Source organism: Schistocerca piceifrons, chromosome 1 (assembly GCF_021461385.2).
Source record: "Schistocerca piceifrons isolate TAMUIC-IGC-003096 chromosome 1, iqSchPice1.1, whole genome shotgun sequence".
In the NCBI taxonomy this organism is placed as follows: Eukaryota; Metazoa; Arthropoda; class Insecta; order Orthoptera; family Acrididae; genus Schistocerca; species Schistocerca piceifrons.
The window spans coordinates 415,750,467-415,764,663 of NC_060138.1; the positions used below are offsets into that span (position 1 = coordinate 415,750,467).

The window sequence follows — 14,197 nt, forward strand, 5'->3', positions numbered from 1 at the left end:
CATTCATTGTAATGAGAGCCTAATTTTGTTAACACTTTCTGGTTACCATCCCCAGAATCTGCACGCAAGTATAAATTTACACAATAACACTGTTAAGATAAATTATCTAAGCAAATGACAAAAGCGAGAAATGAGATGAGATACGGGTGTGACATACATGTAAATGCTTTGTACGTTCTTGGATGTTTTAAATAATGACATGTCAAAGATAATTATGTCACATAATGAGAGCAACCACTAACAGAAGGACATAAGTTCAGTGATGTCATATTCAAGGTGAAATATGAATACTACTCATCAGACATCAACAGTTGATGTAAGTTGGATTTGTAGTTCCCACGCTGTTGCAGTGAAAGGGGAAAGCACACAATTTTCACCATGATATGGCATGTAGTTTAAAGTCTGCAGTGGGTTATTCTACAATAACTATCTGTATGGTTCCGGTCTGACAGGAAGCTGAGACATAATATATATACAAAGTTGAATTAAAACCTCTACATTTAATATGTACAATACTTGAGCATCTAGACCGTCAAGCCACAGGTAATGGATTACTAGATTACACTAAGAGTAAGTGTTTGCATGGTATAATAACCATTCATACCTACATAAACAGACCTGAAAATTCTATTCATTTCTATTGACTTGTGTTTATTCAGAAAGGACTTCAGCAGGATATAAAAATTGCATGAATAGAGTAAATGAAAATCCTTAACTGTCTTGCACACTTTCCTTCATTCATTCATCAGTTCATCATGGAAGCGAATATGTTAACAAAGTGAAATATCTGTTGGAAACTCCATTAGTATTTAATTCTTAGTGTTTGCTCATGCTAAGTTCAACAAAGAAAAATTGACAGAAATGCCACTAATCTGAATAAAGCCACTGTGAGCTCAGTTGTATTAAACAAGAGCTCTTTACTTCCTACTACTAGCTTCATATTTACATGACTAGACAAATATTTGTCATATGTTAGCAGTGGGCTGTATGTACCATTAATAAAGGAAAGTTTAAAATGAGGAATGCTACTTGTCATACAATTAATATGAATCTTCAGTCCCTGAATCTATATCGTTAGCTAATTTATAAGAGTTGTTAGTCAATTACATTTTTAATTTTCTTTTGAACTTACAGAAATCTTCAATTTCTTGCTTTTGGTTCAATTGGACCCTTGTACCAAAATACTGAACCTCACTCTAAATCATAGGCAAGGAAGAAAAGTATGCATGCAAACTACAGAGTGTCCATAATTAAAGTTCCAGTTTCAAAATACTGTAGAAAGAGATCCACTGCTCAGAAAATTGTCAAATCTGAGCAGCATATTATGATACCGGGGGAAAAATTATGGAACAAAAAATGTAAATGGGGTCAGCTACAAATGACAGATGAATCACAATATGGCAACTATGGTTCGAGATGCATATTGCACCATCCATAGTGTTCAATGTGCACGATAACTCAAGTATGGTAATAACAGTTGTGGCACTGTTAGTTAGGTCAGCCCACACGCCACAGCAAGGTCATGCCATGTCTAATGGGAAAAATCAGTTTTTCACTGTTCTGAGGCAAAAACCCACATAAAAAGCAAAATGGTCTCAGTTTTTGTCATGAGGCCAAAAACTGCACAAGAAGCAAAATGACATTGATTTTTAACTGTCCTGGGGCCAGAAACCACATAAAAAGTGAAATGCCATGGGTTTCTAATTGTTTTTAGACTGGTGTGATATATGTTCAACATGCTGTCCACCATTTTCTGTCATAAGTTGAAATCAATAAACACCATGTTCACCAACAGATCAGAGTACTTCGGAAGTCACATTCAGAATGTGTTGCATAATGTGTGCCTTCAATTCAGCTGTGTTAATAACTGCAGCTCTGAATACAACATTTTCAGGCAAACCCACAGCCAGAAGTCATGTGGATTAGAATCAGGTGATCTGGACAGCAAGCTGATAATTCAGTATTTCTGAAATGCCTCTGTAGCAGCTACTTCACCACTTCACTGGCTGTGTAATGTGTGGAGGAACACCATCTTGCATAAAAATGATTCTAGCCACACATCATTGCTGTTGAAAGGTTGGAATGACGCTGGTGTGCAAAAGACTCTAATAGCATATGCCAGTGATGATACGGGTAACTGGACCTGCAAGACTGATCTCCTCAAAAAAAAAGTGGTCCTACAATAAATGATGCAGCCAACCCACACCACAGATCATCTTTGCAGAATGAAGTGGTACCAGTTGATGTACCTGTATATTTTCTGTTACTTGTATTCTACAATTCTGCATAGTGACATATCCTTGGAGACAAAAATAGGGTTCTTCTGTCCACAGAATGTTCCATGGCCATTCATTGTCCAGTACTATGCCAGCAAGAAATTCCACAGCAAATGTTTGTTTTTCTGGCAACTCAGCAAGAAGCAACTCCTGAACATGGGTGATTTTGAGTGGGTAGCAATGCAGGAGGTTTCGTAGGATCTTATGAATCATGCTTGCAGGCATGTCCAAATTTTTGGCAATTTCCCAAGTATTACATGTTTGCACACCACTGCTCAACCCCTCTTGCAATCAATCTTGGATCAACTGCTTTCCTCCATCTGCCATGCTGCACTTTAAAAAACCTGTGTTTTCAGATTTTGTAATCATTTTCTCTAGACTCTTACCAGACATCAGACCAGTACCTTTCTTCATACCACTGAGTGTCCAAAACTTCTGCAGGGCTGCTGGTGCACAGTCACTGTTCTTATAAAAGAGCTTTACCAGCAGTGATCCTTCATGGAGACAGACATGTTGAGCATCTCAGCTGCAAGCAGATAGAACACTCGTGTGCCACACATCTGTTGGTGGGCATATTCTGTTTCTTACAGCACCATCTATTGGTCAAACTTTAACTAAGGCCCCCTCCCCCCCCCCCCCCCCCCCTCTCCATGACATAGTAGTCAAAATTGAGCTTCAGTAGCCCATTACAAACACTAGTGTAAGGTGCTTAAAATTTTATGAGGAAGGCAAAGAGTATGTGGTATGCAAATAGAATAGCTAATTCACATGATAAAATTAAAACCATATGGTCAGTTGTGAAGAAAGTGTCTGGTCAGCAGCACAAGGCCGACAATATAAAGTCAGTTTGCAGTAAAAATATTTCTGTTACTGATGAATCAGATATATGTACAGTATTTAACAATCATTTTCTGAGCATTACTGGTGAATTAAATAAAAATTTAGTTTCTACAGGAAATCATATAACTAACTTGGCAAATGCCTTTCCACGACTCATGTCTGAAATACTCCTCTGTGATACAAACAAGGGGGAGATTGAGTCAATAATTAAATCACTGAAGACTAAGGACTCTCTTGGTTATGATGGAGTGCTTAGCAGAATGCTAAAGTACTGTGCTGCACATGCCAGCCCTATATTTAGCCTTACTTGTAATTTTTCCTTTAGGAATGGTCAGTTTCCTAAATGATTAAAGGACTCAGCAATAAAGCTGCTTTATAAAAAAGAAAAAAGGGATAATGTAGACAATTTTACACCTATTTCTATGTCATCAGTGTTTGCTAAAGTTATTGAAAATGCTGTGTATGTAAGGATAATTGATCAATTTATATCACACGATTTGCTATCAAATGTACAGTTTGGCTTTAGAAGTCATTTAACAACTGAAAAATGCTATATTCTCATTTCTTTGTAAGGTACTGTATGGGTTAAACAAAAGGTTTTGAATGCTTTTTTTATTTAACTAAGGCGTTTGATTGTGCTGATCACAACATATTGCTCCAGAAGTTGGACCATTAAGGAATACAGGTAGTAGCTCACAATTGGTTCACCATTTACTTTAGCAACAGACAGCAAAAGGTCACTATTCACAATGTTGAGAATGGCTGTGATGTGTGGTCTAAGTAGGTTACGGTCAAATTGGGGGTGCCCCAGGGATCAGTGTTATATTCATATACATATATATATAATAGAGGGAAACATTCCACGTGGGAAAAATATATCTAAAAACAAAGATGATGTAACTTACCAAACAAAAGCATTGGTATGTTGACAGACACACAAACAAATACAAACACACATACAAAATTCAAGCTTTCGCAACCTACAGCTGCTTCATCAGGAAAGACGGAAGGAGAGGGTAAGGAGTCATTCCAATCCCGGGAGCAGAAAGACTTACCTTAGGGGGAAAAAAGGACAGGTATACACTCGCACACACACACATATGTAAGCTGCAGGGGAAGGTAGGTGATATACAATATGTAGAAGAGACACAATAAGACCAGAAGATCAAAAGCCAGGTGCTTGGATAAAAAGGGGTGTAGGATAGAAATGCAGTCTTTAGCCCCTACTGTTCAATCATACATCTAAGAAGTGATGACAGAAATAAAAAAAGAGAGAGGTTCAAGAGCAGGATTAAAATTAAGGGCAGAAGGATATCAATAATAACATTTGGTGATAACATTGCTATCCTCGGTGAAAATGAAGAAGAATGACAGGGTCTGTTGAGTGGAATGGGCAGTATAATGAGTACAGAATACGGATGAGAGTAAACCAGAAAAAGACAAACATAATGAGAAGTAGCAGGAATGAGAATAGAGACAAATTTAAAATCAAAACTAGTGATCACAAAGTAGACAAAGTTGGATTCTGCTACCTTGGAAGCAAAATTATCCATGATGGGCAAAGCAAGGAGCACATAAAAAGCAGACTAGCACAGGCAAAAAGGGAATTCCTGGCCAAAAGAAGTCTTATTAGTACTAAACATAGGCTTTTATTAGAGGACGAAACTTGTGAGGATGTACAGCTGTAGAATAGCATTGTATGGTAGTGTATCACGGACAGTAGGGAAAATGGAACAGAATAGAATCAAAGTGTTTAAGATGTGGTGCTACAGAATAATGTTGAGAGTTACATGGACTGATTAAATAAAGCATGAACAGAATTGACAAAGACAGGAACATATGGAAAATACCAAAAACAAGAAGGGACAGGACGATAGGACATGTTTTACAACATCAGGGAATAGTCTCTGTAGTACTAGATGGAGCTGTAGAGGGCAAAAACTGTAGGTGAAGACAGAGATTTGAATATTTACGCATCCAACAAATAATTGAGGCTGTGAGGTGCAACTGATACTGTGAGATGTAGAGGGTGGGCTACATTAACCAGTCAGAAGACTGATAGCTAAAAAGTATGGATGAAAACTTCCCAGTCACCATGCTTGACTGGACTGAGCAGCCTGAGAGCTCAAATGTGTGAATTCAGTTGTTGTACAAAATTGATATAGACTTCTGGTGGTGATGATAGTAGAGGTGTAGGCATGATGAGGTCGCCAAGCACCCACACCTGCTCCCCGTATACCATCTGTGTGATCAAGCAGTGTATATCTTCCTTAATTGTCATGTGTAACCCTAGCAGCACTAGCAGCAAGGCATCAAACCATGATTACTCACGACATCTTAAAGCCCCCTTTAATGTACAGTTCATTTACTCTACCATCCTGTTTCTGGTGGGATGGTAGCTAACTATATGAATATATGTGCTATCATAGAACTGGAGTAGTTCTTCAAACAATTGTCCCTCAAACTGTCAGCCCCTGTCAGTCATAACCATCAGCAAACCTCACTGTGAGTGCACTAGTGCCCTGGCCACCAATTCAGTAGAAATATTGAGAACAGATACCACTTGTGTCTATCTTGTTAAACACTCAATAGTTGTAAAAAGTGCCAGTATCCACCACAGTAGGGAAATGGTTCTAACTATGTCTGTATGAACGTGGGCCAGTCTTGTTGTTCATGTGGGAAAGGACTCAACTGGCTAATTTGCTGCATTGACAACTCTTGCGTGCATGGGCACAGGCATGGCAATCTCTCTGTATGCCTTGCCAAACTCCTTGCAAAGCTACCAGATTAGCAGAGGTTCTGATACCGTGGCATGTGAAGCTGTGATACACACCAAAGATGTTACACCACCAGATTTCAGGGATGAATGGCCACTGTCTCCCTTCAGTCACATTGCTTCAAATTCCTTGTCATGTGGCCTGAAGAGGCATGTACTCAAGTTGTAAAGCCATAGATTCATAATCTTTGAGCACTCATTGAAGGAAGGCATCATCATCTAGTTTTGTGGCCCTGTCTGTCAAATCAATAGTACTCACACTAGCATAGTTGCGGGAAAGGCAGTCCACTATGACATTGTCTTTTCCTGGAATACGTTGGTCATGAATTGTGCTATAAATTCAATCTATCTGCATTGGGATGGGTCTGACATTAGTCAAAACATTGTTGTTATCAGTTTGTGGTCTCTGAATATTGTGAAGCACTGACCTTTGATGGAAAATCAGAAATACCTGACAGTCAGGTAAATGGCGAGAAACTCTCTGTCATCACATGTCATTTCTGTTGCTGTGTGGCCAAATTTTTTGAGAAGAAAACAAATGGCTGTCATCTGCTGGTGACATATTGCTGCAAAGAAGTGCCAGCTGCAATCTGGCTAGCATCCACTGTCAGCACAACTGGAGCATCTACAGTAGGTTGAGCCAACAAGGTAACTTTAGGCAGTGCCATTTTTAAATCTAGAAAGGCTGCCTCAGTCTCTGGAGTCCATGGCACTTTCCTATTGCCAGATGTGTTTTTCCATTTAGCTTTTGGTTGAGCAGCTCTTGTACTATAGAAAAGTGAGGCAAATGACACTGATATTTGTTCAGCACTCCAATGACCTATGACGTCTTTGAATGTAAGAGGAAAAATGTTTGCATTTGGTACCATACACCCTAAAAAATGCAATTCCTTTTTTTGCACTCACACATTTATCTCTCTTCCTTTGAATGCTGTACTTCTCAAAACATTGAAATAGGATTTGCAAGCATTCTGTATGTTGCTGCTTTGTCTCAGAAAACACTAAAATGTTGTTCATGTAGCAGTAAATAAAGGATAAACCTATGAGCATTTCATGCATGAAGTGCTGCTGCATTTGTGTCACATTTCTGAGACTGAAAGGCAGTAACTTAAACTCAAACAAACAGAAAAGCATTGTGACAGCTATCTTATGCCCACCCATCATGAGCATTGTAAGTTGTGAACATACCTTGGAGCATTGTTCTTTGTGAACACACCTTTGTACAGTCAATATCTCTGGAAGAATGGGCACACATTGCATTACAGTTGAAAACCACTGTCTTAAGTACATGATATTTACTGGATATGATGCAGGCATTGAACACCCTACAATATCAACATAACCACCAAGAACCATCTTTCTTGCAAATGATATGTAACGGCTACTCCCAAGAGTTTTTCCATCTGTCAGCATTTTGTTGAAGGCTGCTTGCACAGCAAGAAGCTTATCTAGCAGCAGCCATTGAGGTCATACAGTGACAGGTTGTCTCATCTAGGGTGAATGTGATGCTGTGCAGAATGATGGCATCTTTTACCTCCTGCACCATGGTCAGTAAGCATAAAGAATTCCTGCAGCAGCTCTAGAAAAAGGCTGTCATCACATGCTGAAGTGACCTTAGGAAACTGCAGCTTCAGATCCTTGTTGTCTTGCTCTTGCAGACCATTAGTGCAGTGCAAATACTGCAATTCTTGCATAGTTTCTTTCAATTCTTTAGCAGCAGCAGCAGCAGACAACCATGACTGAAGGGACATGTCCTCCTTGTGTAATACCTCCTTCGTTCTCTGTACCTTGTTATAAATCACTTAGATTGAACTGATGTATTCTTTCAGGTCAGTAGCTCCTCTTGATAAGATATCAGCACAGCTTGTATGAACATACAGTTCTTCTAGCACAATGCACACATGTGCATTCAACATCGTTTTGTGTATGATAGTCCTGTCAAAGTGGCACAGTTACAGCAAGGGCCTGGACATTGTCGTGCAATGTGCAGAATGGATCCATCACACATTTTGTGACCCAAATTGTAAAATAAATGGGGAGAGGAAGTCACAAAAGTCACTTGCACTAAACATAGATTAATGAGATCAGGCATTAGCCAAAAATGTCAAAGGAAATCAGTGCCAGTAATAGGACCTCCCAAGTAGGCCACCACAAAAGTCAACATAGAGTGGAATCCATTGTTCAAAAACAGGGTCCACATCTTCTTCACATATGTTGAAATCTTTGTATCATTGGCTGCTTTCAGCATAGGGTGCAATGTTCCTGTGCTCTTAGGGTACACACTAATTTCCGATCCAATATCGATGACGAATTGGTCACTTGACTAATTATCATGCATGAAAAGGCAAAATGGATGGTTGACAGATAAGATGTGTCATTCATGCAGTTCATGTGGCATTTGTGTTTCACTTGATAACCATTTGTGCCCTCTAGCACTCGTCATCAAAATTTGGGTACTTGCGTGGCCTTATACATACATCAAAAAATTTTTGCATCACCCCGCTTCCCAGAAGTCCTGAAGATGGGCGTTGACTGTATCACAAACACAGTCCCTTTGACTGTTCAGAAATGTTACTAAACCCACCACAAATAGGTAAACAACCACACATGAGCAGCACCTATTAGACGGAGGGGGTCCAACAGCCGATCAGTTCCAGTCATGCCACCAGGAAGGAGGTACACTGCTCATGTTGTCTATAGTTCACCCATGCCTAGACAGTCAATACAGTGGTTCGATTGCATCTGCATTGTTACTTCAAGCCAGAAAGGCCTCTCACAAGGAAAGTGTCCAGGCGTCTCGGAGTGAACCACAGAAATGTTGTCCAGACATGGAGGAGATACAGAGAGACAGGAATTGTCAATGTTACGCCTCGCTCAGGCTGCCCAAGAGCTACTCAAGCAGTGGATGACCGCTACCTATGTATTATGGCTCAGAGGAACCCTGACAGCAATACCACCATGTTGAATAATGCTTTTTGTGCAGCCACAGGACATTGTGTAATGACTCAAACTGTGTGCAATAGGCTGCATGATGTGCAACTTCACTCCCAACATCCATGGCGATGTCCATCTTTGCAACTACGACACCATGCAGCATGGTACAGATGGCGCAACAACATGACGAATGGACTGCTCAAGGTTGGCATCATGTTCTCCTTACCAATGAGTGTCGTATGTGCCTTCAACCAAATGTGTTTGGAAGCAACCCAATCAGGCTGAACGCCTTAGACACAGTGTCCAGCAAATGCAGCTAGGTGGAGGTTCCCTGATGTTTTGTGGTGGCATTATGTGGGGCCAACGTACACCGCTGGTGGTCATGGAAGGTGCTGTAACCGCTGTACGATACGCGAATGCCATCCTCCGACAAATAGTGCAACCATATTGGTAGCATACTGGCAAGGCATTCATCATCACGGATGACAATTTGCACACCCCCCCCCCCCCCCCCCCCCAATTGTGCACATCTTGTGAATGACTTCCTTCAGGATAATGACATCGCTCAAATAGAGTGGCCAGCATGTTCTCCAGGCATGAACCCTATTGAACATACCTAGGATAGATTGAAAAGGGCTGTTCATGGATGATATGACCCACCAACCACTCTGAGGGACCTACGCCGAATCGCCTTGGAGGAGTGAGACAATCTGGACCAACAGTGCCTTGATGAACTTGTGGATAGTATGCCATGATAAATACAGGTATGCAACAATACAAGAGGACATGCTACTGGGTATTAGAGGTACCGGTGTGTACAGCAATCTGAACCACCACCTCTGAAGGTCTTGCCATATTGTGGTACAACATGCAGCTTGTGGTTTCCATGAGCAATAAAAAGGACAGAAATGATGCTTATGTTGACCTCTATTCCAATTTTCTGTACAGGCACCAGAACCGAGGTGATACAAAACTTTTTTGGATGTGTATTATGTGTATCTCAGTTCCCAAACCACGTACAGTACCTGCACTAGCTGAATGTATCAGTCATCCTAGGGCAGGTTTTAAAAATATGCCTCTTCTCTATGTGTTGCTGCTCCACTTGTTTCTTCATCTTGGCACTGAGTCTTACTAGCTCTGCTGCATGTCAGCTAACAGAGGGCTCCATGTTTGCCAGCTGCTGCTATGGTGAGCCTATGCACATTCCAAGGCTTTTGTGGAGGTGTGCATGCCTGTGTTGCTGACCATAACCTCCTTAACTGACACAGATATGCTTTCATCACTTAGTGCAATCACAGTGGCATCTGCTTTACTTACTGATTCCGTCAGTGACAGTTCAGCAAAAGCAGAAATAATTTCTCTAGCATTGGCCAAGCCACATAGCAATTGCAAAATTTGCAGGGAAGAGTTATCTGTAAACACTTCACCCATTACAATTTTATGCAAGCATGATTCCAGTGGTAGAACATAATGCTGCAACAAGGCTTCTTCCAGTACAATGTAGCAGTGTTTCTAGAGCTCATGATTAATTTTCTCAACCACATGTAAATTCAACTCCAACACTATCAATGTAACTTTGCTCAAGTTGTCACTAATATTATGTTACTTTTGTGAGCCACAGCTTTGGTTTGGCAGGCCAGAATGCATAAAGTTTTATATTGCTGATTCTGGGTGAGCTTCTTATGAAGTGTTGAGTATTATTTATTAAAAGAAAAAAAGAAAGAAAGAAAGAAAAGAAATAGAGGACTGGCAGTTGCTGAAGACGTAATCAACTGCAGAGGTAAAAGCTCCCCTTGTCTCACCATAGTGTTTGTATTGAATATGTCTCTTGGTCCTTCCTTTGTTCTGTAACACATGCTCTCAAAAACAGAATGCAGCATCACAAAAACCATTCAACTCAGGGTCACCACTATGGAGATATATTTTTATTTCCCCTATGTTAACGTGGAACATGGTGAATGATATTAAACACAACTTTATTGCACTAAAATATACACACTCACTATACAAATAATCGCCATGTGTTGCAAGCCTTAAAGACCACAACAAGGACAGAGATAAAATATAACATGGATGAGTCTGTTGTAATGTTCACATCTACACTGGTAATGACATGATGTACACTGGCGTCCAAAATTAAAGCAACAAACTCGTATTTCCCTGCCGTGTGCCTAATTCATGATACAATCACACAAATTGTCAACAGATGTCATTATGATCATGTTCTGCACAGAAGATGGCATTCTGATCAATGGACAATCATGCCAACAATGATGTCAAGGCACCTATCATGGGGGGGGGGGGGGGGGGCATGTTTGCTGGGTAATCCAACATCCACAATCACTGTCTGTGACACAGTCACAGATGGTGCAGTATGGTACAGAGAAGATGCCTATAGATTCTCTGCTGTGGAGGTCTGGAAGCAGGAGAGTCGTAAACTGATGTGGCTCGATGGCTTAATGTGAATTGTTCTGTTGTTTCTCAGATTAGGCAACAGTTTAGAGAGACTTAAACTGTATGCCAGAGACCAGGACAGGACCAATATCAGAAAGAGTGGACCATTATTTGGCTGTAAGGGCACGGCAGTACTGCCTTAGTACTGCACTCCAACTAGCATCTGACTTAGCAGCATCTTCTGGACTTGTTGCATCGAGGCAAATGGTGTACAGAAGGCTTCAGCAGAGCAGCCTTTATTGCTGGAGACCTCTGTCTGTTTATCTCTGGAATGTCTCCACAGAAGGAAACATCTAGAGTGGAGCCATCAACATACCATCTGGATGATCAAACAGTGGGCCAATGTTCATTTCACAGATGAGTCCCAATTTGTTCTGGAGAGTGATTCATAACAGATTCACATCTCAAGGGCACATGGAACATGATTTTTAGACCCAAACATTGTGGAAAGAGACTGATATTCAGGAGGATCCTTAATGCTGTGAACAGGGATTATGTTGACCACTCAAACATCCATTCATGAATTTGTATGGGTGAGTCAGCAACATTTAACTGCTGTCAGGTACAGTGAGGAGAACTTGGGATCTCACATGCAACTGTTGAAAGATGTTGTGGGCCCAGACTTCGTATTGATGGACAATAAAGCTTAACCTAATAGAGCATGGACGGTTGAATTTTTTTTTTATTTTTTTATATATATATATATATATATATATATATATATATATATATATATATATATATATATATATATATATATATAATGAAAGATATTGCCCACACATGGTGAGGCCTGCTTGCTCTCATGATTTGAATCCCATAGAGCATGTCTGGGATGCACAAGGGAGACTCATCAGCAACCACAAGATACTTTCCAAGACTTGTAAGCAGCTCTGCAGGAAGAATGGGTGTTAATGCTCCAACATGAGATTGGTGACATCATTCACAACATGTCCCATCATTGTCAGGCCTTTATTTATTCTAGACATGGTCACACTGCATACTGAGCACATTAACCAGCTGTCAGAATGGGTGTGCAGATCCGTTAAGTTGGAGAAAAGAAAGAACATTTTTGTACACCGTCATGCATGTTGCATTTGATTAAGTTCTGTATTCTTTACATTGTTTCTACATTGCTGTCATCTGTTTATACTGTTTTGTGGCAAAATAAAAGCAACCTTGCAAAATTTCTGCTAGTTGTTTAATTTTGGACACCAGTCTATATTGATGCATCCACACAACAAGTAAAATACTCCCAGCATGAAGTTAACAGAACTGTGGAATCACAAAATTAATCAAGTTATATCAATGTAAATTGATTTATATCATTACCAACAAGTATTGTTAAGGACTATATGTACTAGGAAATGAATGTAGGAACTTCAAGATATTTTAAGAGGCATCTACCAGATAAACATGTTGAACTCATTACAGGATGGACAATATATTGTTTCATTTAACAACATAATTATTGTCTGTTAAATATTATGTTCATTATTATTTATATTCTTTGTAACAGCTATGCTGACTTGTTGCACCTTCTAGAAACACAATAATACTGCAGATCCATAGAATATGTATTAAATTAAATAAATATTTCAAGCAAGAAATAATATTCAACCTCTACTAGCAGTTTTATTTGTTTCAGAAATCCTCTTCAAGAAACTTCATACAGTTACACATTCCCATGGAGGAGAGCAACACCCGATGACATATACAGCCGTGTTCTGACAGCTGGAAACACTGTAGGCACTACTAGAAACCTTGCAAAAACAGCTGCTTTCTGGAACAAGTTATTGCCTAAACTTGGCAGTATGGGTCAATCTCCACCTTCTGCTTATGATTCTGGACCACGATCAGGTTTGACAGGTATATACACCACAAATTAACATTTTACACATACGAATTTGAATTATAAATTCCCACAGTCTTTCAATTTGACTAATTTTCATCCCTTTACACATTTTTCAGAATATGTTTGCGTACACATTTATTAAATGTGTTGTTTGTTAGCATAAATATCAGTAGGCCTTTTAATAGTACAGATCCTCAGTTCTATGATTAATGATGTAAATTAAGCAATATCTTATCAGTGTTGAGCCATAGTGTTAAAATAAAGGATGTGTAAGAACATCAAGGTGCAGCATATGTAAGAGCAATGGCCATTAAAATTTCAGCACCATGAAGGCAACATGCAACAGATGTTGGCATCAAGTGTGCTATCGTTCACTGCTGAGGAGAATGACAGGAATGCAACATTGTGACATACTCTGCAGAAGAATGGTGCATGTCATTTCACTGTAGCTCCATGCATTGACATATGGTCACGACACACTACAGATACATAGAAAAACTCATAAAGTTTTGTTCGGCTGAAGCCGCACTTCAGGTTTCTGCCGCCAGAGCGCTCGAGAGCACAGTGAGACAAAATGGCGACAGGAGCCGAGAAAGCGTATGTCGTGCTTGAAATGCACTCACATCAGTCAGTCGTAACAGTGCAACGACACTTCAGGACGAAGTTCAACAAAGTTCCACCAACTGCTAACTCCATCCGGCGATGGTATGTGCAGTTTAAAGCTTCTGGGTGCCTCTGTAAGAGGAAATCAATGGGTCGGCCTACAGTGAGCAAAGAAACGGTTGAACGCGTGCGGGCAAGTTTCATGCGTAGCCCGCAGAAGTCGACGAATAAAGCAAGCAGGGAGCTAAACGTACCATAGCCGACGGTTTGGAAAATCTTACGGAAAAGGCTAAAGCAGAAACCTTACCGTTTACAATTGCTACAAGCCCTGACACCCGATGACAAAGTCAAACGCTTTGAATTTTCAGCGTGGTTGCAACAGCTCATGGAAGAGGATGCGTTCAGTGCGAAACTTGTTTTCAGTGATGAAGCAACATTTTTTCTTAATGGTGAAGTGAA

The 14,197-nt window shown here is 40.1% G+C and overlaps 1 protein-coding gene across 1 annotated transcript in view; it reads left to right on the top strand.

The window, feature by feature from the left end:
* Positions 1–14,197, top strand: part of LOC124796497 (carboxylesterase 4A-like) — a 344,155-nt gene that overhangs the window by 312,602 nt on the left and 17,356 nt on the right. Inside the window, exon 12 of the mRNA XM_047260703.1 lies at positions 12,929–13,149. Coding sequence (XP_047116659.1) covers positions 12,929–13,149 — 221 coding nt within the window. The remainder of the gene's footprint in view (positions 1–12,928; positions 13,150–14,197) is intronic.